This window comes from Leptonychotes weddellii, chromosome X (genome assembly GCF_054177405.1).
Source record: "Leptonychotes weddellii isolate Sample4059 chromosome X, ASM5417740v2, whole genome shotgun sequence".
Lineage (NCBI taxonomy): Eukaryota > Metazoa > Chordata > Mammalia > Carnivora > Phocidae > Leptonychotes > Leptonychotes weddellii.
This window is the reverse complement of record NC_138385.1, coordinates 2,271,127-2,294,577: the sequence shown is the minus strand read 5'-3', so window position 1 is coordinate 2,294,577 and position 23,451 is coordinate 2,271,127. Positions and strand designations below refer to the sequence as shown.

At 37.1% G+C, this 23,451-nt stretch overlaps 2 protein-coding genes across 2 annotated transcripts in view; both read right to left on the bottom strand.

Moving 5' to 3' along the window:
• Positions 1-23,451, bottom strand: part of GABRA3 (gamma-aminobutyric acid type A receptor subunit alpha3) — a 369,246-nt gene that overhangs the window by 177,813 nt on the left and 167,982 nt on the right. Inside the window, exons 4-5 of the mRNA XM_081809297.1 lie at positions 17,379-17,433; positions 16,085-16,206 (exon numbers count right to left, since the gene is read on the bottom strand). Coding sequence (XP_081665423.1) covers positions 16,085-16,206; positions 17,379-17,433 — 177 coding nt within the window. The remainder of the gene's footprint in view (positions 1-16,084; positions 16,207-17,378; positions 17,434-23,451) is intronic.
• On the bottom strand, positions 6,908-7,399 carry LOC102741582 (transcription and mRNA export factor ENY2). The gene has a single exon (XM_006736470.3). The coding sequence runs from the start codon at positions 7,316-7,318 to the stop codon at positions 7,013-7,015; it is 306 nt and encodes a 101-aa protein (XP_006736533.1). The 5' UTR covers positions 7,319-7,399; the 3' UTR covers positions 6,908-7,012.

The window sequence follows — 23,451 nt, the reverse complement described above, 5'->3', positions numbered from 1 at the left end:
ATCAGCCCTTCGTAGTGTCATTTGCAAATATCTTCTCCCATTCTGTGGGTTGCCTCTTTGTTTTGTTGACTGTTTCCTTGGCTTGCAGAAGCTTTTTATCTTGATGAAGTCCCAAAAGTTCATTTTTGCTTTTGTTTCACTAGCCTTTGGAGATGTATCTTGAAAGAAGTTGCTGTGACCGATGTCAAAGAGGTTACTGCCTATGTTCTCCTCTAGGATTTTGATGAATTCCTGTCTCACATTGAGGTCTTTCATCCATTTTGAGTTTATCTTTGTGTATGATGTTAGAGAATGGTCGAGTTTCAGTCTTCTGTATATAGCTGTCCAATTTTCCCAGCACCATTTACTGAAGTGACTGTCTTTTTTCCATTGCATATTTTTTCCTGCTTTGTCAAAGATTATTTGACCATAGAGTTGAGGGTCCATATCTGGGTTCTCTATTCTGTTCCATTGGTCTATCTGTCTGTTTTTGTGCTGGTACAATGCTGCCTTGGTGATCACTGCTTTCTAATATAGCTTGAAATCAGGCAATGTGATGCCTCCAGTTTTGTTTTTCTCTTTCAATATTTCCTTGGTGATTCGGGGTCTTTTCTGATTCCATACAAATTTTAGGAATATTTGTTCCAGCACTTTGAAAAATGTCATCAGAATTTTGATTGGGATGGCGTTGAAGGTATAGATTGCTCTGGGTAGCATAGACATTTTAACAATATTTATTCTTCCAATCCATGAGCATGGAATATTTTTCCATCTTTTTGTGTCTTTTTTAATTTCTTTCATGAGTGTTCTGTGGAACTCAATCACAAGAAAAAATTTGGAAGAAATTCAAACACTTGGAAGCTAAAGACCACTCTGCTCAAGAATGTTTGGGTCAGCCAGGAAATCAAAGAAGAACTTAAACAATTCATGGAAACCAATGAGAACAAAAACACATTGGTCCAAAACCTATAGGCTACTGCAAAGACAGTCCTAAGAAGGAAATACATAGCCATCCAAGCCTCACTCAAAAAAATAGAAAAAACCCGAATTCACCAACTAACTTTATACCTTAAAGAACTAGAGAAAAAGCAACAAATGATGCCTAAGCCATGGATTAGAAGAGAAATAATTAAGATTAAAACAGAGATCAATGATGTAGAAACCAGAAACACAGTAGATCAGATCAACAAAACTAGAAGTTGGTTCTTTGAAAGAATAAATAAGATCGATAAACCACTGGCCAGACTTATACAAAAGAAAAGAGAAAGGACCCAAATTACTAAAATTATGAATGAAAGGAGAGATATCACGACTAACACCAAGGAAATAGAAACAATTCTTAGAAATTATTATCAACAACTATATGCCAATAAGCTGAGCAGCCTGGATGAAATGGAGGCCTTCCTGGAAACCTATAAACTGCCTAGACTGAAACAGGAAGAAATTGGGAGAACCTGAATAGGCCAATAACTGTAATGAGATTGAAGCAGTGATCAAAAACCTCCCAAAAGGGGCGCCTGGGTGGCTCAGTCGTTAAGCGTCTGCCTTCGGCTCAGGTCATGATCCCGGGGTTCTGGGATCGAGCCCCGCATCGGGCTCCCTCATCCATGGGAAACCTGCTTCTCCCTCTCCTACTCTCCCTGCTTTGTTCCCTCCCTCGCTGTGTCTCTCTCTGTCAAATAAATAAATAAAATTAAAAAAAAAAAAAAAACCCTCCCAAAAAACAAGAGTCCAGGGCCTGATGGATTCCCTGGGGAATTCTACCAAACATTCAAAGAAGAAATAATACCTATTCACCTGAAGCTGTTTCAAAAAAATAGAAACAGAAGGAAAGCTTCCAGACTCATTCTATGAGGCCAGCATTACTTTAATCCCCAACCCAGGCAAAGACCCCATCAAAAAGGAGAATTTCAGACTGATATCCCTGATGAATATGGATTCCAAAATTCTCAACAAAATCCTAGCTAATAGGATCCAACAATACATTAAAAGGATCATCCCCCATGACGAAGTGGGACTTATCCCTGGGCTGCAAGGTTGGTTCAACATTCACAAATCAATCGATGTGATAGAACACATAAGAGGAGAGAGAAGAACCATATGGTCCTCTCAATTGATGCAGAAAAAGCATTTGACAAAATACGGCATCCTTTCCTGATTAAAACTCTTCAGAGTATAGGAATAGAGGGAACATTCTTCAATTTCATATAATCCATCTATGAAAAACCCACAGCAAATATCATCCTCAATGGGGAAAAGCTGAGAGCTTTTCCCTTAAGATCAGGAACACATCAAGGATGCCCACTCTCACTATTGTTCAACATAGTACTAGAAGTCCTAGCAACAGCAATCAGACAACAACAAGAAATAAAATGTATTCAAATTGGCAAAGAAGAAGTCAAACTCTCTCTCTCTTCGCAGATGACATGATACCTTACATGGAAAACCAAAAAACTCCACCCCCAAATTACTAGAACTCATACAGCAATTCAGTAATGTGGCAGGATACAAAATCAATGCACAGAAATCAGTTGCTTTCTTATACACTAACAATGCAACTGTAGAATGAGAAATTAGAGAAACGATTCCACTTACAATAGCACCAAAAACCATAAGATACCTCAGAATAAACCTAACCAAAGAGGTAAATGATCTATACTCTAGGATATTTTAATAACATTAACTCTTCCAATCCATGAGCATGAAATATCTCTCCATTTTTTTGTGTTGTCTTTAATTTCTTTCAGCAATGTTTTACAGTTTTAGGGTACAGGTCTTTCACCTCCTTGGTTAAATTTATTCCTATGTATTTTGTTCTTTTTGGAACAATTGTAAATGGAATTGCTTTCTTAATTTCTCTTTCTGCTACTTCATTATTACTGTATAGAAACACTATTAATTTATGGGTATTAATTTTGTATCCTGCAACTTTACTGAATTCATTTATTACTTCCAGTAGTGCCAGGATAAGCATGGCCTCATAGAATGAGTTTGAAATTTTTCCTTTCTCTTCTATTTTTTTGAGTAGTTTAAAGAGAATATGTATTAACTTTTCTTTAAATGTTTGATAGAATTCACCTGTGAATCCATCTGATCCTGGGCTTTTATTTTTTGGTAGTTTTGGTTTACCAATTAAATTTTATTACTAGCAATTGATCTGTTCATATTTTTTATTTCTTCCTGATTCAGTGTTGGAAGACTGTATGTTTCTAGGAATTTATCCATTTCTTCTAGGTTGTCCAGCTTATTGGTCCGTAATTTTCCATAGTGTTCTCTTATAATCCTTTGTATTTCTGTGTGGTCAGTTGTTACTTCTTTTTTGGTTTTGGTTTTATTTATCTGGGTCCTTTCTCTTTTTTTCCTGATGAGTCTGGCTATGCGTTTATCAGTTTTGCTTATCTTTTCAAAGAAAAAGCTCTTGGTTTTATTGATTTTTCTATTGATTTTTTTAGTCTTGATTTCATTTATTTCTGCTCTGATCTTTATTATTTCCTTTTTTCTAATCACCTTAGGCTTTGTTCTTTTTCTAGTTCCTTAAGTAGAAGTTGAGCTTTCTCTTGTTTCTTAAGGTAGGCCTATATTGTCATATATTTCCTTCTTAGAACTGATTTCATTGTGCTCCAAAGATTTTGGAACATTGTGTTTTCATTTTCATTTGTCTCTGTATATTTTTAAAATTTTTAATTTGATTACTTCATTGACTCATTGGTTGTTTAGTATCATGTTGTTTAGCCTTTACATATTTGTGTTTTTTTCCAGTTTTTTTCTGTGATTGATTCTAGTTTCATACCATTGTGGTTGGAAAAGATGCATGGTATGATTTCAATATTCTTAAATTTATTGAGATTTGTTTGTGGCCTAACATGTGATCTATTCTTGAGCATGTTCTATATGCCCTTGAAAAGAATGTGTATTCTGTTGTTTTAGATTGATATTTTATATATATCTGTTATGTCCATCCATCTAATGTGTCATTCAAAGACACTGCTTCTGTATTGATTTTCTGCATACATGACCTATCCACTAATATAAGTGTGATGTTGAGGTCCTCTACTATCATTGTGTTACCATCAATTTCTTTTTTTATGTTTATTAATATTTGCTTTATGTATTTAGGTACTCCATTTTTGGGTGCATAGATATCTACAGTTTTTATATCCTCTTGCTGGATTGTTTTATCATTATGTAATGTCTTTCTTTGTCCCTTCTTAGTCTTTGTTTTCAAGTCTGTTTTGTCTGGGGGTGCCTGGGTGGCCCAGTCGATTGAGCACCTGACTCTTGATTTTAGTTTAGGTCATGATCTCAGGGTTGTGAGATCAAGCCCCACATCAAGCTCTGTGCTGAGTGTGGAGCCTGTTTAAGACTCTCTCTCTGCCCCTCCCCCCTCTCTCTTTCTCTCTTTCCCCCTATAAAAATAAAATAAAATATTAAAAAAAGATAAAAAAATAGTCCACTTTATAATTATTGCTGCCCAGGCTGCTTTTCTTTTCACTTCTATTTGCATGGTAAATATTTTTCCATCCCTTCACTTTCAATGTGTATGTGTCTTTAGGTCTGAGGCAAGTCTCTTATAGGCAGCATATAAATGGGTCTTGCTTTTTTTTTTTTTTTAAATCCATTCCACCACTTTATGTCTTTTTATTGGAGCATTTAGGTCATTTATATTTAAAGTAATTATTGATAGGTATGTACTTATTACAATTTTGTTATTTATTTTCTGGTTGTTTTTGTAGTTCTTCTCTGTTCTTTTCTTTTTCTCTTGCTCTTTTTTGCAGTGATGGATGAGTTTCTGTAGTGTTATGTTTGGCTTTTTCTCTCTTTATTTTCTGTGTATCTATTATAGGTTTGGGGTTGTGGTTACCATAAGGTTCATATATAAAATCCCAAATATATAGCAGTCTGTATTAAGTTGATGGTCATTTAAGTTCAAATACATTCTTTCAAAAAAATATTTTTTTCTTTTTTTTAGTCCTTCCTCCCTCCTCCATGTTTTATGTACATGCTGTTATATTTTACATGTTTTTATTTATAATTTTCTTATGTCTAATTATGGCCATTTCTTTTTTTTTTAATTATGTTCAGTTAGCCACTGTTTAGTCATTTCTTTTCCACTTAAAGAAATCCCTTTAACATTTCTAGTAAGGCTGGTTTAGTGGTGATAAACTCCTTTAACTTTTGTTTGTCTGTAAAACTATGTTTCCTTCAAATCTGAGTAGTAACCTTGCCAGGTAGAATATTCTTGGTTGGGGCACCTGGGTGGCTCAGTCATTAGGTGTCTGCCTTCACCTCAGGTCATGATCCCAGGGTCCCGAGATCGAGCCCTGCATTGGGCTCCCTGCTCAGCAGGAAGCCTGCTTCCCCTCTCCCACTCCCCTTGCTTGTGTTCCCTCTCTCGCTGTGTCTCTCTCTAATAAATAAATAAAATCTTTTAAAAAGAATATTCTTGGTTATAGGGTTTTTTTTTTCTTCCAGCACTTTGAATACATCATGCCAGTGACTCTAATTTGGGTAAGGCACTGCTGAGAGTACTGTGGCCTCAAGTGTCCTTGATCTGGCTTGTGGGGCAGTGATCCATGCTGGAAAGTGTGAGCTGAGGAAACTTGGGGCTGCTGCCAATACCCCTCCACCAAGCACTTGGTAATTAAAGTGGGATTGTCCCTCAGAGAAAAGTATGCCACTGTTCTCACCCTTAGAATCAGAGCCATGACTCAGAGATTTTGCCCTATTGAGTCTTGCTCATATATTTATTATTTATATCACTATTTTTAGCTCTTCTTTTTTTCTAGTTTCTTAAGTAAAGGCTTGGGGCATTAATTTAAGGTTAATCTTTTCTGATATAGCCATCTAGTGTTATGTTTTGCTCTTAGCACTGCTTTATATCACATTTTTTGTTTTGTTCAATTGAAAAAGTTTTACATTGGGATGGGGTGGCTGGGTGGTAGACATTGGGGAAGGTATGTGCTATGGTGAGCGCTGTGAATTGTGTAAGACTGTTGAATCACAGACCTGTACCTCTGAAACAAATAATACATTATGTGTTAAAAAAAAAAAAAAAAAAAAGAAGATGATAGCAGGAAGGGAAGAATGAAGGGGGGGAAATTGGAGGAGGAGATGAACCATGAGAGACTATGGACTCTGAAAAACAAACTGAGGGTTCTAGAGGGGAGGGGCATGGGGGGATGGGTTAGCCTGGTGATGGGTATTAAAGAGGGCATGTACTGCATGGAGCATTGGGTGTTATACGCAAACAATGAATCATGGAACACTACATCAAAAACTAATGATGTAATGTATGTTGATTAACATAACATAATTAAAAAAAAGAAAAAGTTTTACTTTTTAAGTTCTTTGACTCGTGATTTACTTAGGAGTGTATTTCTTAGTTCTCAAATACACTGAGATTTTCAAGATATATTTCTATTTTTAATTTCTAATTTTATTCCATTGTGGCCAGAGAACATACTTTATATGTTGTAAGTTCTTTTAATCTTTTTTATGACAAATAATATGGTATATTTTGGTAAATGTTGTAAGTATACTTGAAAAGTATATGTATTCTGCTTTTGTTGGATGGAGTGTTCTATAAATGCCAGTCAAGACAAGTTGGTTGATAGTGTGGCTCCTGTTTCTGCTACTTCTACCTATTTTCTATCTACTGTTGTATTGCTTATTGAGGACTGTTGAAATCACTATAATTAGAGATAACTTTTTCTGATTTCATTTCTCAATCTTTGCTTCATGTGTTTAGATGCTCTGTGACGAGGTGCAGAAATATTTAGGATTGTTATGTACTCTTAATGAATTGAACCCTTCATTATGAAAAGGCCCTCTTTTTTTTTTTTTTTTTTTTCATTCATGAGATATTTATTAAAATAACACATTTAGGGAAAAAATCAATACAGTGTATACATCATTACTGAAAACTGTATACCATCATACAAAAAAGGATTTTATTTTGGGAAATTGATTCCTAATTTATGGCAAGTTTTACTTTCAGAAATAAAACCACAAAACAACACAATCTCATCCAATCTTAAAGGCTGGCATGCTGAGCAAGGAATGTTCTTATTCTTTGTAGGAGCTCCTTCTTTACACTGTCAGGTACCAGGGCTCTGCCTTTTGGTGTGATTTCAGCCACCAAGTCATCAACAGTAACGTGTTCTAGTCCTTTTTCTTTAATTACCTCTTTACAGTGTGCCTTCAACTGGTCCTTCCAGCCACATTCAATTAATTTAGCTCTCAGCAACTCTTTGAGGCGTTCTCTTTCTCCAGTTTCTATCAACTTTTGGTTAATCGCTGCTCTCATCTGCGCATCTTTGTTCATCTTGCTAACCACCATCACCGCGGGCGAGGGCCGTCCCTTCCCAGCGACGAAATGACCCTTGCGCTGACGACCGTTACCTACCACACTCTTCGGCTGCCCCGAAAAGGCCCTCTTTATTGCTAGCAATATTTTTTGCTTTAATATGTCCTATTAGATATTAAAATAGCTGTTCCAACCTTCTTTTGATTAGTGATGGCATGATGCACCATTTTCCATCCTTTTATTTTTAACTTATTTACGGCTTTATATTTAAGGTGGGTTTCTCTCAGTAAGTAATTTTGCATCTTGCTTTAGAAAATAATCCAATTTCACCATCTCTGCCTTTTAAAATGGATGTTTGAATTATCTATATTTAATGTGATGATTGATATGGTTGCTATTGCTTTTCTATTTGTTTTATCTATTTTTGTTACATTTTCTTCTTTTTCTGCCTTCCTATCAATTATTTTTATTATTCTATTTTTATAACATTTCTTGCTTTATTAGCTATAATTTTTCTTTAAGTTCTACAGCACACATCTTTATCACAATCTGCCTACAAGTAATATTGTATCATGTCATGTGCAGTGTAAAAAACTTTCAACAGTATATTTCCATTTCATCTTCTCCTGGCCTCTGTGCTATTGTTGTCATACATCTTCCTCATATATATATTTCAGGCCACACAATATGCTGTTATTATTTTTGCTTTAAGTAGTCATTTATCATTTACAGAGATTTGGAAAAAAATATTTTATATTTACCCACATAGTTTTTATTTGTGTTGCTCTTCCTTCCTTTGTATAAATCCATATTTCTATCTAGCATTATTTTCCTTCTGCCTGACACACTTCCATTTACATGTCTTGCAGTACACATCAGTTGATGAATTTTTCAGCTTCTATGAGTCTGAAAAAGTGTTTATTGTGCCTATATTTTTAAAATATATTATCTCTGGTTACATAATTCTACATTGACAGGTTTTCTCCAGTACTTCAAAGCTGTTGCTAACTACATTCTTGCTTGCTTATTTCTGACAAGAAGCCTGCTGTCCTTCTAAAATTTTCCCTCTGAACATAATGTTTTGTTTTAGCTTGCTTTTAAGATTTTCCCTTTATCTGAAGGGGAACAAAAATGTATTTGAAGAAAAAAATGATAAAAAACATTCTAAATTTGATGACAATTATAATTCCACAAAGAAACTCAACAAATAAGAAATATTAATAAAATTACACAAAGGGATATAATCAAATTACTTAGAACTAGTGATAAAGGTAAATATGGTCTCTGTCACTCTATGTTAGTCAATAGCAAAAAACTCCACCCATATTTTTCATGGGTAGTCAAACTCTGCATGTCTACAACCAGTTAATTTCCACCTCTTCCCCTACCTTATATGTTCCAACCACAACTCCAAAAGAAATAGAATAAAAACAAATATCCTGTTCCTCTTCCAATGTTCCCTGTTTTAGAAAATAGCACCAGGAAGGGAGTTAACATGGGGGACCCTGGGCTTGACTCATTCCATCAAACACAGCCAGATCAACAACAAATCATTTTGAATACTTAGGAAATCAAGCTGAGGATTAAGAGAACAATTTGCACAATTAGAGGGAGAGAACATGGCAGGTAAGAGGTGCAGAGATGTGAACTGGGGGAGAGAAAAATCCATGGTGCTGTGGAGGAGAGGGCACAGAGAAAGAGAGGGGGAGAGAGAGCAGTGCCTCAGGTCATGCAAGTAAAACACTCCCCCCAAAACCACTGACTGGGGAATGGAAAAGATCACAATTTTTTACAAACAATGGAGCTCAACTTCTGAGGTTTTAGAAGTCCATGCCATTTGTCAGAGTCAAGCTGGGTGGGCAGGAGTGCTCCTGGGGAAAAGGAGGGCAGAGGCCCAGGAGCGGACAGTGGACAGCATGGTATTGAGATCCCCTAGGTCACACTGGGAGAGAATGTTTCCCTTCCTAGAGTATATTTGGAAGAGGCTATATTGCCTCTCCAAGGACAAAAGACTCGCCAGGCACCATTGAACGGCTGTTCATCAGCAAGGGCCAGAAGCACATGCAGAGGGCAGATAACCTGGTCATAGCTTTTTATTGTGCTTCGCCATAAACCACAAGAACCTGTGTGACCATGCAATTGCTCTTTTGGGACCAAACAGCACCAGATACAGTGCTGTGAGGCTTTCCTCTAGAGGAGAGGAGCAGGTCTGCATCTTGCCAGGTCTTTTAAGATTTGAAGTTTTGAATCCCAGCCACATGCCAGAGATAAAACACAGGAGAATTACGGAGCCAGGGATCCTGATGGCATGGACATAGACAGGTTGAGGGTAGGGATCTGATAGAAGCCTGGGACACAAGAGGGGAGATGGTTCACTTTTCTGTAGGGCTTCCTGAGCAATGGTGGGCACGAGCTTCCCTCCCTGGGGACAAGAGAGTGGGGTGATGTCACCTTCCCCACACACACTAGAACAGTGGGACTTCATGGAACAACACAGCACTCCCAGTTGGGGGTGGAGCCATTTACACCAAACCCCACCCCCTGCACCCTACAGGGGCATCTTTAGTAGGACAGGTCTGTGAGCCAGTACAGCAGGCCCCTACCCCAGAGGACCAGCACAGGCCGCCCCCACATGCACCAAGTCTACTGATCATAGAATGCTTCAAAGCATCAGCTTCAGTTCTGGTGGAAATAGGACCAGGCTTTTTTTTTCCCCCCCCTTTGGAATCAGGTTTATAATTTTTGGCTTCTTTGTTTGTTTCCTTTTTCTCTTTTTCTAGATCAGGCTTCTTTTTTCTTTTTCTTTAGAATCAGGCTTATAGTTTTCTTTTTTGTCTGTTTCTTTGTTTTTCTTACTCTTTTTCCTTTTCTCATTTTTGGGTCAGGCTTTTTTTTTTTTTAACCAGGCTTATTTTAACAAACAAATCAAAGCACATCTAGTTAAAGGTCCAAACACTCTCCACTGCAAGCAAGGAAGAACTCTGCAGAGGATGGGGCGCCTGGGTGGCTCAGTTGGTTAAGCGACTGCCTTCGGCTCAGGTCATGATCCTGGAGTCCTGGGATCGAGTCCCGCATCGGGCTCCCTGCTCGGCAGGGAGTCTGCTTCTCCCTCTGACCCTCCCCCCTCTCATGTGCTTGCTCTCTCTCATTCTCTCTCTCTCAAATAAATAAATAAAATCTTAAAAAAAAAAAAAAAAAAGAACTCTGCAGAGGATTGACTTGTGGGAAAGAGCAGCCAAAACCCAACAGCTGAATGCACACAGCATACACCAGAAACACTTCCTGAATTGCCAGGCCCTGGACAGTGTATTATCCCTTATTAATATAGCATTACTCTCAGGAACAGGAAACATATCAAGCTTTCATAACATGCAAAAGACAAAAACCTAGACAAAATGACAAGACAAAAGAAAGATCAAGAAGAAACCACAGTCAGGGATTTATTCAAAACAGATAGAAGCAATATATCTGAACAAGAATTTAGAAAAACTGTCATAAGAACACTAGCTGCACTTGAAAAAAAAAAAAAAAACATAGAACACACCAGAGAAACCCTCACTACATTCAGAGAAGACCTAAAAACTAGTCAGGGTGAACTAAAAAATGCTATAATTGAGATACAAAATCAACTGGATGTAATCACAAAGAGGATGGAAGAAGCAAAGGAATGAACTGGTGGTATAGAAGATAAAATTATGGAAAATACTGAAGCTAAAAAGAAGAGGGAAAGAAAACTATTAGATCACAAACATAGACTTAAGGAACAAGCAAATCCATAGAATGCAATAATATCCATATCATAGGAGTCCCAGAAGAAGAAAAGCAGGTAAAGGGGGAAAAAGGTTTATTTGAACAAATTATAGCTGAAGCTTCCTAATCTGGGGAAAGAAACAGGCATTCAAGTCCAGGAGGCACAGAGAACTCCCCTCAAAATCAACAAAAACAGGTCAACACCAAGACATATCATAGTGAAACTTGCAAAATACAAAGATAAAAAGAAAATTCTGAAAGCAGCTAGTAACAAAAATTCCTTAACCTACAAGGGTAAAGACATAAGTTTAGCAGTAGACCTGTCCACAGAAACATGACAGGCCAGAAGAAAGCGGCAATGGTATATTCAACATGCTAAATGGGAAAAATATGCAGCCAAGAATACTTTATCTAGCAAGACTGTCATTCAGAATAGGACAGATAAAGAGATTACCTGACAAGCAAAAACTAAAGGAATTCATGAACACTAACTAGCACTGCTAGAAATATTAAAGGGAACACTTTGAGCAAAAAAAGACCAAAAGCAACAGTGACTAGAAAGGAACAGAGACAATCTACAGGAACAATGACTTTACAGGTAATACAATGGCACTAAATTCATATCTATCAATAAATGCTCTGAATGTAAATAGACTAAATGCTCCAATCAAAAGACAAAGGGTATTAGAATGGATTAAAAAAAGAAAACAAGACCTATCTTTATGCTGCCTACAAGAGATTCATTTTAGACCTAAAGACACCTGCAGATTGAAAGGGAAGGGATAGGGAAGGATTTATCATGCTAATGGACATCAAAAGAAAGCTGGGGTAGTAAACCTTATATCAGACAAACTAGATTTTAAACTAAAGACTGTAATAAGAGATGAAGAAGCATACTACATCATAATAAAGGGGTCTATCCAACAAGAAGATCCAACAGTTGTAAATATTTATGCTCCCAAGTTGGGAGCACCCAAATATATAAATCAACTAATAACAAACTTAAAAAAACTCATTGATAATAATACAATAATAGTAGGGGACTTTAAAACCCCATTTATAGCAATAGATCATCTATGCCAAAAATCAACAAGAAAACAATGGCTTTGAATGACACACTGGATCAGATGGACTTAACAGATATATTCAGAACATTTCATCCTAAAGCAGCAGAATATGCATTCTTCTCGAGTGCACATGGAACATTCTCCAGAATAGATCACATACTGGGTCACAAATCAGCCTTCAACAAGTACAAAAAGATCATACCATGCATATTTTCAGATCACAACACTATGAAACTTGAAGTCAACCAAACGAAAAATTCTGGGAAGACCAAAAGTACAGGGAGGTTGAAGAACATCCTACTAAAGAATGAATGGGTCAACCAGGAAATTAAAGAGGAAAGTTTTCAAAATATATGGAAGCAAAAGAAAATGAAAACACGACAATCCAAAACCTTTGGGATGCAACAAAGGTGGTCATAAGAGGGAATTATATAGTGTTGCAGGCCTTCCTCAAGAAACAAGAAAAGTCCCAAATACACAACCTAATTTTACACTTAAAGGAGCCGAAAAAGAACTACAAATAAAGCCTAAAACCGGCAGAAGAAAGGAAATAATAAAGATTAGAGCAGAAATAAATGATATATAAATAAAAAAAAAAAACAGTAGCACAGATCAATGAAACTAGGACCTGGTTCTTCGAAAGAATTAACAAAATTGCTAATTTTCATTGATAAACCACTAGCCAGACTCATCAAAAAGAGAAAGGACTCAAATAAATAAAATCATGAATGAAAGAGAGATCATAACCAACACCACAGAAATACAATTATAAGAGAATATTAAGAAAAAATTATATGCCAACAAATTGGGCATTCTGAAGAAATGGATAAATTCCTAGAAACACATAAACTACCAAAACTGACTAAAATTAAGAAGACAGGGAACAACAAATGTTGGTGAGGATGTAGAGAAAGGGGAACCCTCTTACACTGTTGGTGGGAATGCAAGTTGGTACAGCCAGTCTGGAAAACAGTATGGAGGTTCCCCACGAAGTTAAAAATAGAGCTACCCTATGACCCAGCAATTGCATTACTGGGTATTTACCCCAAAGATACAGATGCAGTGAAATGAAGGGGCACCTGCACCCCAATGTCCAGAGCAGCAATGTCTACAATAGCCAAACTGTGGAAGGAGCCGAGATGTCCTTCAACAGATGAATGGATAAAGATGATGTGGTTCATATATACAATGGAATATTACTCAGCCATCAGAAAGGATGAATACCTACTATTTACAATGACATGGATGGAACTGGAGGGGATTATGCTAAGTGAAATAAGTCAATCAGAGAAAGACAATTATCATATGGTTTTACTCATATGTGGAATATAAGGAATAGTGCAGAGGATCATAGGGGAAGGGAGGGAAAACTGAATGGGAAGAAATCAGAGAGGGAGACAAACCATGAGAGACTCTGGACTCTGGGAAACAAACTGAGGGTTGCTGAAGGGGAGGTGAGTGGGGGATGGGGCAACTGGGGGATGGGCATTAAAGATGGCACGTGATGTGATGAGCACTGGGTTTTATAAGCAACTGATGAATTATTGAACATTACATCTGAAATTAATGATGTTAGTTTCATTAACATTAGTTTCAACTAATATGTTGGCTAATTGAATTTAAATTAAAAAAAAAAACTACCAAAAATGAAACAGGAAAAAAAACAGAAAATTTGAACAGACCCATAATCAGCAAAGAAATTGAAGCAATAATCAAAAATCTCCCAACAAACAAGAGTTCAGGGCCAGATGGCTTCCCAGGGGAATTCTACCGAACATTTAAAGAAGAGTTAATACCTATTCTTCTGAAAGTGTTTTAAAAATTAGAAATGGAAGGAAAACTCCTTCAATGAGGTCAGCATTATTTTGATCCCTAAACCAGACAAAAACCCCACTAAAAAAGAAAATTACAGGCCAATATCCCTGATGAATATGGAAGCAAAAATTCTCACCAAGATACTAGCTAATCCAATCCAACAGTATATTAAAATAATTATTCACCACTATCAAGTGGGATTTATTCCTGTGCTGCAGGTGTGGCTCAGTATCTGCAAATCAATTAACATGATACACCACATTAACAAAGACAAGAACCATATGATCCTCCCAGTAGATGCAGAAAAGGCATTTGACAAAATACAGCATCCTTTTTTGATAAAAACGCTCAACAAATAGGGATAGAAGGAACATACCTCAACATCATAAAGGCCATATATGAAAGACCCACAACAAATATCATCTTCAATGGGAAAAAAACTGAGAGCCTTTCACCTACAATCAGGAACAAGACAAGGATGTCCACTCTTACTATTACTATTTAAAATAGTACTGGAAGTCTTAGCCTCAGCAATCAGACAACAAAAAGAAATAAAAGGCTTCCAAATCAGCAAGGAAGAAGTCAAATTTTCACTCTTTGTAGACGACACAATACTCTCTGTGGAAAACCCAAAAGACTCCATCAAAAAATTGCTAGAATACATGAATTCAGCAAAGTTGCAGGATACAAAATCAATGTGCAGAAATCTGTTGCATTTCTATACACCAATAACAAAGCAGCAGAAAAAGAAATCAAGGAATCGATCCCATTTGCAATGGCACCAAAAACAATAAGATACGTAGGAATAAACCCAACCAAAGAGTTAAGAGATCTGTACACTGAAAACTAATGAACACTTATGAAAGAAATTGAAGAGGACACAAAGAAATAGAAAAACATTCCATGCTCATAGGGTAGAACAACAAACATTGTTAAAATGTCTATACTACCCAAAGCAATCTACACATTTAATGCAATCCCTATGAAAATACCACCAGCATTTTTCACAGAGCTAGAACAAAACATCCTAAAATTTGTATGGAACCATGAAAGACCTGGAATAGCCAAAACAATTCTGAAAAAGAAAAACAAAACTGGAGGCATCATGATTCCAGATTTCAAGCTATATTACAAAGCTGTCATCATCAAGATAGTATGCTACTGGCACAAAAACAGACACATAGATCAATGGAACAGAACTGACAACCCAGAAATGGACCCACAACTATATGGTCAATTAATCTTTGACAAAGCAGGAAAGACTATCCAATGGAAAAAAGACAGTGTCTTCAACAAATGGTGTTGGGAAAACTGGACAGCAACATGCAGAAGAACAAAACTGAACCATTTTCTTACACCATACACTGAAATAAACTCAAAATGGATGAAAGATCTAAATGTGAGACAGGAAACCATTAAAATCCTAGAGGAGAACAAAGGCAGCAATCTCTTTGACTTTGGCTGTAGCAACTTCTTACTAGACACATCACCGGAGGCAAGGGAAACAAAAGCAAAAATGAACTATTGGGACTTCATCAAGATAAAAGGCTTTGCACAGTGAAGGATTAGTTTTGTAAATTACTTTGTTCTAAGAAAATGCACATTGAAGTATTTAGGGACAAAGGGGTATGATATCGGCAACTAGTTCTCAAATGGTTCAGGAAAAAAATTAAATTCATACACCTGCATACTTGCCATTTCAGTACAGCCCATCATATATTATAATGCATTTATCTCATTGTGATCATATTGCTGATCATACTAAACTAATGGCCAACTAAGATCTCACCTAGCCAGCAGGTTGTTCCTCACTGGAATTTCAGGCTGATATGTGCTCAGGGTTTTGACAACAAAAGCATGCTTCCCAGATATGCCTGGGCCACACCTCCTGTTCAGGCAGGGATTGGTATTTTGTTACCAGAAATGGGCTTGGCCAAATTTTGTGGTATAATACCCTATAAGCATTTAGCTAAGTAAAATTCAGAATTTTCCAAAACCATACCAGGGAGATTGATCATAAAATGAAGGGTTAGAACTAATTTCTAGTGCTCAGAAGGATGAAACCCAACTTTGCACTAAACTCACTGGTCAATAGAGTGTTGAAGGTACCTTAAGAATCTTTTTAGATGACAATAACCAAGAAAATGATCTTAAAATAGTAACTGACCTCCAAGCCCAGGTCGTAGTCGGTTATCATAGCCATCCAGAAGACGGTCTAAAATTCTGGTGAATATGGTGATGTTGTCCGTGCTGTCATCAGGAATATCTGGGGCGTGCTTAGGAGAGAGTCTGAGACAGTGGAAGAAAAAGAGATAAAAAATAATATTCTTCATAGGAAACAATTACATGTGTAATTACTTTAAGAAGACTTCAATCAATAGAGTGGGCCAAATAAATAGCCCGTTATCTTAACCAAATCAGCACTTCCTATTCATCACAATGATTATCTGTGTAAAAGGCAGGTGGTAGTCACTATACTTGAGGCCTTACTCCAGCTTTGTCAAGAGGTTAACCAAACATGCTCCAGCTCCAACCCAGTAGTGAAGAAACACAAGCAGAAATTAACAGAATGTGCCTGTGAACAGTACCCATCATAAAGTTATTCACCAAAGGGCACCTGGGTTGCACAGTCAGTTAAGTGTCCAACTCTTGGTCATGAGATTGAGTCCCGGGTTGGACTCCATGCTCAATGGAGTCTGCTTAGGACTCTCTCTCCTTTGTCCCCCCCCCCACAAAATAAATAAATACATCTTTATAAAGAAGTTATTCACCAAATTTTGCTGCATGAATGAACAGTCTACAAAATTAAAAAAGGAAAATTGTGTTACAAAGAACTTATCCCTCTTCTAGCCTAGAGAAGCATAGGTTCACAGAGCAACAGAGCCAGACTGTTGAAGTGCATTTAGTCTACCTACCTACCACCCTATGGAGATAGGGCAACAAAACAATAGTACTCCATTAAATGTTAAATCTACCAGGACTCTTAGGAGATTCTCTAATTTTTCTCATTTTATACATAGGGAAATAAGCTCGAAGAGGACACCACCAAATTTGCCCCAATCATATTGCTAGTGAGAGGCTAAAATAGGACTAGAATCCAAGTTTTATAATTTTCTATTGACCCTCAGCTACCTCCTGATTCTCCAGTTTGGATGCCTTCTGTAAGTCTTTCCAAATACTAGGCACTTTGATAACCACCTATTCAGGTCCAGGCTGACTGATATTTTCACTTTGTGAGGAGGGGCTTGTTGTGGTTTCACAGGACTAAAAATGACACTCTCTGCATAGTTTAGGAGAAAAGAGGGTATAGTGAAACTGATGGCTGTTGCCAAGGATCAAGAAGCATAGTGTAGAATCAATTAATAAATTAGGAGTCAGGAATCCCGGGTTCTACTGCCAGCTGTATTCATGATTTGAAGTAGACCATTAAGCAAGTTACACTATTGTATCTCTATTCTTACCCCCGAAGGTTTCCATTAATAGATATAACTGTTCCTACCAACCTGTTAGTCAAGTCTATAAAAAACATAAAATAACAGTTGAGAAGGAGTCCTAAGAGAGAGTCAATATGTCTTCCCACAAATATTTATTCTTAGTGGCTACAAAGGTTCCTTTTATGAAAAAGACCCTGAGAAAAGTCTACAGAATAAAAACATCAAAAGTGAACAGTTCTCACTCTAAACTGCCACTCCAGCAGATAACCTTGGAAAAGTCATTTTAGACCTCAATTTCCTTAATTCGTAAGCCTAATTCAATTCACTTAATCATTCAATACCTCTTTATTGAGCATCAACTATGTGCCTCTAACTGTTTAGGTATTGTGATAGAGCATAAAAAAGGTAAAACAAGGTGAGTAATCTTTCCCTTGCTTACAGGGTTGCCGAGAGAATCAAATGATAACACAGATATACATGGAAGGAAAAAGGGAACTTGGCTTAAAGAGTCTAGAGACATACATTTGAATTTATTAGTGTGACCTTAGGCAAGTCATATAACACCTCTAGTAATAGCTTTCTCATCTTTAAAATTAAAATAACTTCACAGATAGGTTGTATTAATATTAATAATATGTTAAAATTGCCAGGCTTAATGTTTAATATCTGGAAGTATTCACAGTTTGGTTTTTTTTTCTTTTTTGAAATAGTACTGTATGCACTTGAATGCATTATTCAAATGCAAATAGTAACAAAAAATATTGGCACCCCCATCAGCCAAAAGACATAAAGAAAACTTTGGCCAGAGAGGCACTAGAACCCAGTGAAGAATAGAGATGATTGGCTGGGTTAGTGGACAGAGCACTAGAAGTGATACAGATACCTCACTAGGGAGGGGGAAGAAAGGAGGGAACTATACTGCAGGGCTAACAAACTGACATTAACATGTTGAAGAGATAAATACAGACACCCTTCAGGTGAAGCCCACACTTAGCTCAATCCACCAATATTCTGAATCCACCTTACATACGCTGTGGAGAGAGAGGCTCAATTGATTTTGTTCACACCACTTATTCATTATCCCTTAACTTTCACTGTGGGGACTCTTAACCCTGGTTAGCTTAATTCAATTTCTGGGATATAGATCTATAAATTGAGTTAAAAACAATTTCCTTGATTGTTTAAAGCAGATAGAAAGGAGAATCCTCACAGAGTTATAGATTAGCTATAAAGGGCTTCAGAGATTATATTCACTCCAGGTGGATTGATAGATGGGAATTCTAAAGCTCCTGAACGTAATTTTTTAACTGCCCTGAGTGTTAATGGGAAAGCTAAAATTTGGAACTAGAATTATTGAATATGAGATATACTATATACTATGCCATCTCTCTTACTGAAATACTAACTTCCATGACAGTGCATTTCCATTCCTTGCTGATGTGTTGATTATGCTAGCAGCATTCTACACTAATAACTTATAAACTTTTAAGTAAAAAAAAAAAAAATCAATGCTATTAAATATCACTCCAAAACAACTTTCAATAGGTTTCGCTGTGATTTTGTACTTGGCTACTAATCATTTTTTCTCCTAGTGTGCACTAAATTATTGTATGGAGAGCTGGAAGGTTTAATCTAAAACCCAAGTCAGAATTCTCTCTTCAGTAATTCAACTGCAACAAGATGAAAATTCTGTAGTTTGTTCTAATCGAAAGTAGTTTAGGGGAACAACAAAGACTCATGGTATGTCAGGATTATGGAGAGCCTTAGAGATCATACAATAATTTTTTCCCACTTTACAGATGAAAAACCTAAGACACTGATAAGAGAAAGAAATTGTTCAAAGCCACATGCTTATTAAGTTGATAAAAATTGATGTGCCCATGCCTATTTTGCCTCATATCTGTTATTACCAATTAGATTTAATATTAATAATCCATCATTTAAACATGAAAATAATGTTACTAATATGCTATGTATAGGTAAGGCAAGCTTAGTCATTTTTTAGATCTAAAGGTGGAATAGTACTAAGTCCATAGAGAATGAACAGAGTTTTAGTCCTGGCTCTGCCACTACCTGATTGTGTGACTTATTTCCTTACATGGAAAATGGGGATAATAATATCCTATCTTAGAAAGTTTTTGGAAGAAACAAATAAGATAACAAATAAAAATTTGCTTCATAAATGGTAAAGCTCCATAAACACTGAGGTTGTTTCTCTGCCATCCTCACCAACTTCTGAAAATGTAATGAGACACCTTTGCAAGACAGGCACTTTTTATTTAGTTATTTTTCTGAAGTTTTATCTTGTTCTTTCAGTTGGAGCATATTCCTCTGTCTCCTCATTTTGCTTGACTTTCTGTGTTAGTGTCCATAAATTAGGTGGAATAGCTACTTCTAAATTTGAAGGAATGTCCTTGGGTAGGGATGTCCCCTTTATAGACTGCATGGGCCTGATGGCTTTGGCTGGCTGGCTGGTGCTCTAGGGGGTGTGGGCTGGGAATCCCAGGACACTCAGAGCTGGGGCCACTTTAGTAGGGTATCTGGAACTGAAGTGGGCATGAACCAGAGGGGAGTCCTGTGGCTCTCCATACAGATGGCACCCTGGCAAGACAGCTAAAGTGGGAGTAAGCTGGGGGGAGGGTTTCTCAGGGCATTCCATACAAAGGGCACCCTGGCAAGATGGTTGGAGCTGAAGTGGGCATGGGCCTAAGTGAAATAAGTCAGAGAAAGATAAATATCATATGATTTCACTTATATATGAAATCTAATGAAAAACAAGTGAACAAACAAAAAAAACAGAAACAGAAGCATAAATACAGAGAACAAACTGGTGGTTGCAGGGGGGAAAGGGGTGTGGGGTTGGAAAAAATAGGTGAAGGGGGTTAAGAGGTACATACTTGCAGTTATAAAATGAATAAGTCATGGGGATAAAAAGTACAGCAGAGGGAATATAATCAATAACATTTTAATAATATTACATGGTGACAAATGGTAACTATACCTATCCTGGTGAGCATAGCTTAATGTATAGAACTGTCAAATCACTATGTTGTACACCTGAAACTAATATAACATTGTATGCCAACTATATTTCAAATTAAAAATGTATAATTAAACCTTCTTAGTCTTTTAAAAAATAATTTCTGTTCAAGGAAATATACCTGAATAAATGTATTAATATAAAAAAAGAAATACAGGCACTTCTATGCTATGGGACAATATTAAAATCATTAAACATCCTGGGATTAAACCCAGCATAGTGGTAGTAACAGCATTATTCAACTACATTGAGGTCTTAGGTATATTTATGTTGGGGGGGGGGGACAGGAGAGGCACAGTTGGAGCTGCTGATACAGTTCATACAGCAACCCAAAGAGAAGAGAAATTTACTTCATTAAAAGGATGTCATTGTCCCTAATACTGTATATCTTCTGGGGGAGAACAGATTTTTAAAAATAAAACAAATTTAAGGAGTTAAGATGGTGGAGGAGTATGGAACCCTAAGTTCATCTGGTCCCTTGAATTCAGCTAGTTATCAAATCATTCTGAACACCTGAAAATCAATTGGAGATCTGAGAAAACAAAAGCTGCAATTCTACAAATAGAAAAGTGACCACTTTTTGGAAGGTAGGAGGTGCAGAGACTTGAATCTGGAGTGCTATGTCAGAGGATACAGCAGAGGGGAAGGAGCCAACTTAAGGAGGCTACTGCAAAGTATTATAAACAACAGAGTGCAAAATTGGAACTTTTAGAAGTCTGCTACAGTGGAGGACATCCATAGCTTAAAGGTGCTCAGGTGGTGAAGTGGGGTGGAATCCCACATATAACAGTGGTCTAAGGTTCCCCAGGGTCACAAGAAGAATTGAGGTGTCTGAGTGCAGCAGAGCTCCCAGAAGTGGGGAAGCCAGCTGAAAACAGTGAGTCTAGGTCCTCTAGACTGTGTCTCTAGACAGGGGCCCAGCAAAAGGCAGAAACATAGTGAGGCTCCCCCCCTCCCCTGGAAGGAACAGCTTGGGTCCATGCCAGAGGAGTCTGGAAAATTTTGAGACTTGAAACTCAGTTGTGTGGCTGAATAAAAATGCTCAGTCACAGGATGGGTGAATACAGTTCAGACAGAAACCAAGGAGACAAGAGTGATTGCCTGCTTTTCTGTGAGGGCTCACTGAAGAGTGGGGGGCACATAGTTTCAACTCCTGGGCTAGACATCAGGGTGCTGCCATTTTCATTCTGCCCATCCAGGCTGAAAACCTTTAAGGAGCAAAACAGCACCGCATAATGGTATCCAGAGCTGCTTACACTGAGTCTGGCCCCCTGGCAAGGGAGGCACATTTCCAGAAGTGCAAGGGCCCCTGAGAATCAGCACAATAGGCCCCTCCCCCAGAAGACCAGCAGGAACAACTGGCTATCCCCATGTTTACTGATCACAGAGAACTGCAAAGCTTCAGGTCTGGAGGAAAACATATAGCATTGTGGCTTTTTTTTTTTTATTCTTTAGTCTTTCACTTGTATTTTTTTCCAGCTATTTTTTATTTTTTTAATTTTTTATTTTTTATATATACTATTATATAGTATTTATAAATACATATATAGTATATGTAAAACTATATATGTATAAATATGTATATATATGCATATATATATACATACATATATACTATACATGTATATTATTTATACATATATATAGTATTTTTGGTTTCCTTTCATTGTATTTAATTTTATTTTATATGCATATAAGTATTTCTTTCATATTTGGGGATCTAGTTTCTTTTAACAAGCAGACCGAAATACACTCAGAATCTAGTTTTATCTTTTGTTCTGTTTTGTTTCTTGTTTGATTTCTTCTTATTTTCTATTGTTTTTGTTTTCTTCTTTTTTTTTCTGTTGTTGTTGTTATTGCTGTCTTCTCTCTTTTCTATTCTTTTCTGGACAAAATGATGAGACGGAGAAATTTGCCCCAAAAGAAAGAACAGGAGGTAGTACTAACTGCCAGGGATTTAATCAATACAGATATAAGTAAGATGTCTGAACTAGAATTTAAAACAACGATTATAAAGACACTAGCTGGGCTTGAAAAGAGCACAGAAGACACTAGAGAATCCCTTACTATAGAAATAAAAGAACTAAAATATAATCAGGCCAAAATTAAAAATGCTATTACTAAGATGCAGTCCCAAATGGAGGCTCAGAAAGCAAGGATAAATGAAGCAAACGAGTCAGTGATATAGAAAAAATGATGGAAAATAAGGAAGCTGAAAAGAAGAGAGTGAGGCAACTACTGGATCACAAAGGGAGACTTCAGGAATTCAAATCTGAAAAGTGAAATAATATCTGGAAAATATGGGTTCCAGAAGATGAAGAGAGGGAGAAGGGGGCAGAAGTTTTATTTGAACAAATTATAGCTGAGAACTTGCCTAATCTGGGGAAGGAAACAGGCATTCAAGTCCAGGAGGCACAGAGAACCCCCCTCAAAATCAACAAAAAAAGGTCAACACCTCTACATACTGAAGCTTGCAAATTACAGATAGAGAGAAAATACTGAAAGCAGTTTAGGACAAGAGGTCCTTAACCTACAGGGGTAGAAACAAGGCTGGCAGCAGACCAGTCCACAGGGACCTGACTGCCAGAAAGGACAAGCATGATATATTCAATATGCTAAATGGGGAAAATGTGCAGCCAAGAATACTTTATCCAGCAAGGCTGTCATTCAGAACAGGACAGATAAAGAGTTTCCAGAACAAAGAAAAACTAAGGAATTTGTGCACATTACACCAGCTCTGCAAGAAATATTAAAGGGGACTCTTTGAGGAAAGAGAGAGCTCAAAAGTAACAAAGACCAGAAAGGAACAGAGATAATGTACAAGAACATAACTTGACAGGCAATACAATGACACTAACTTCATATCTTTCAATAATTACTCTGAATGTAAATGGACTAAATGGTCCAATCAAAAGACATAGGGTTTATGAGAGACGATGGACTCTGAAAAACAAACTGAGGGTTCTGGGGGGGAGGGGGGTGGGAGGATGGGTTGGCCTGGTGGTGGGTATTGAGGAGGGCACGTTCTGCATGGAGCACTGGGTGTTATGCACAAACAAT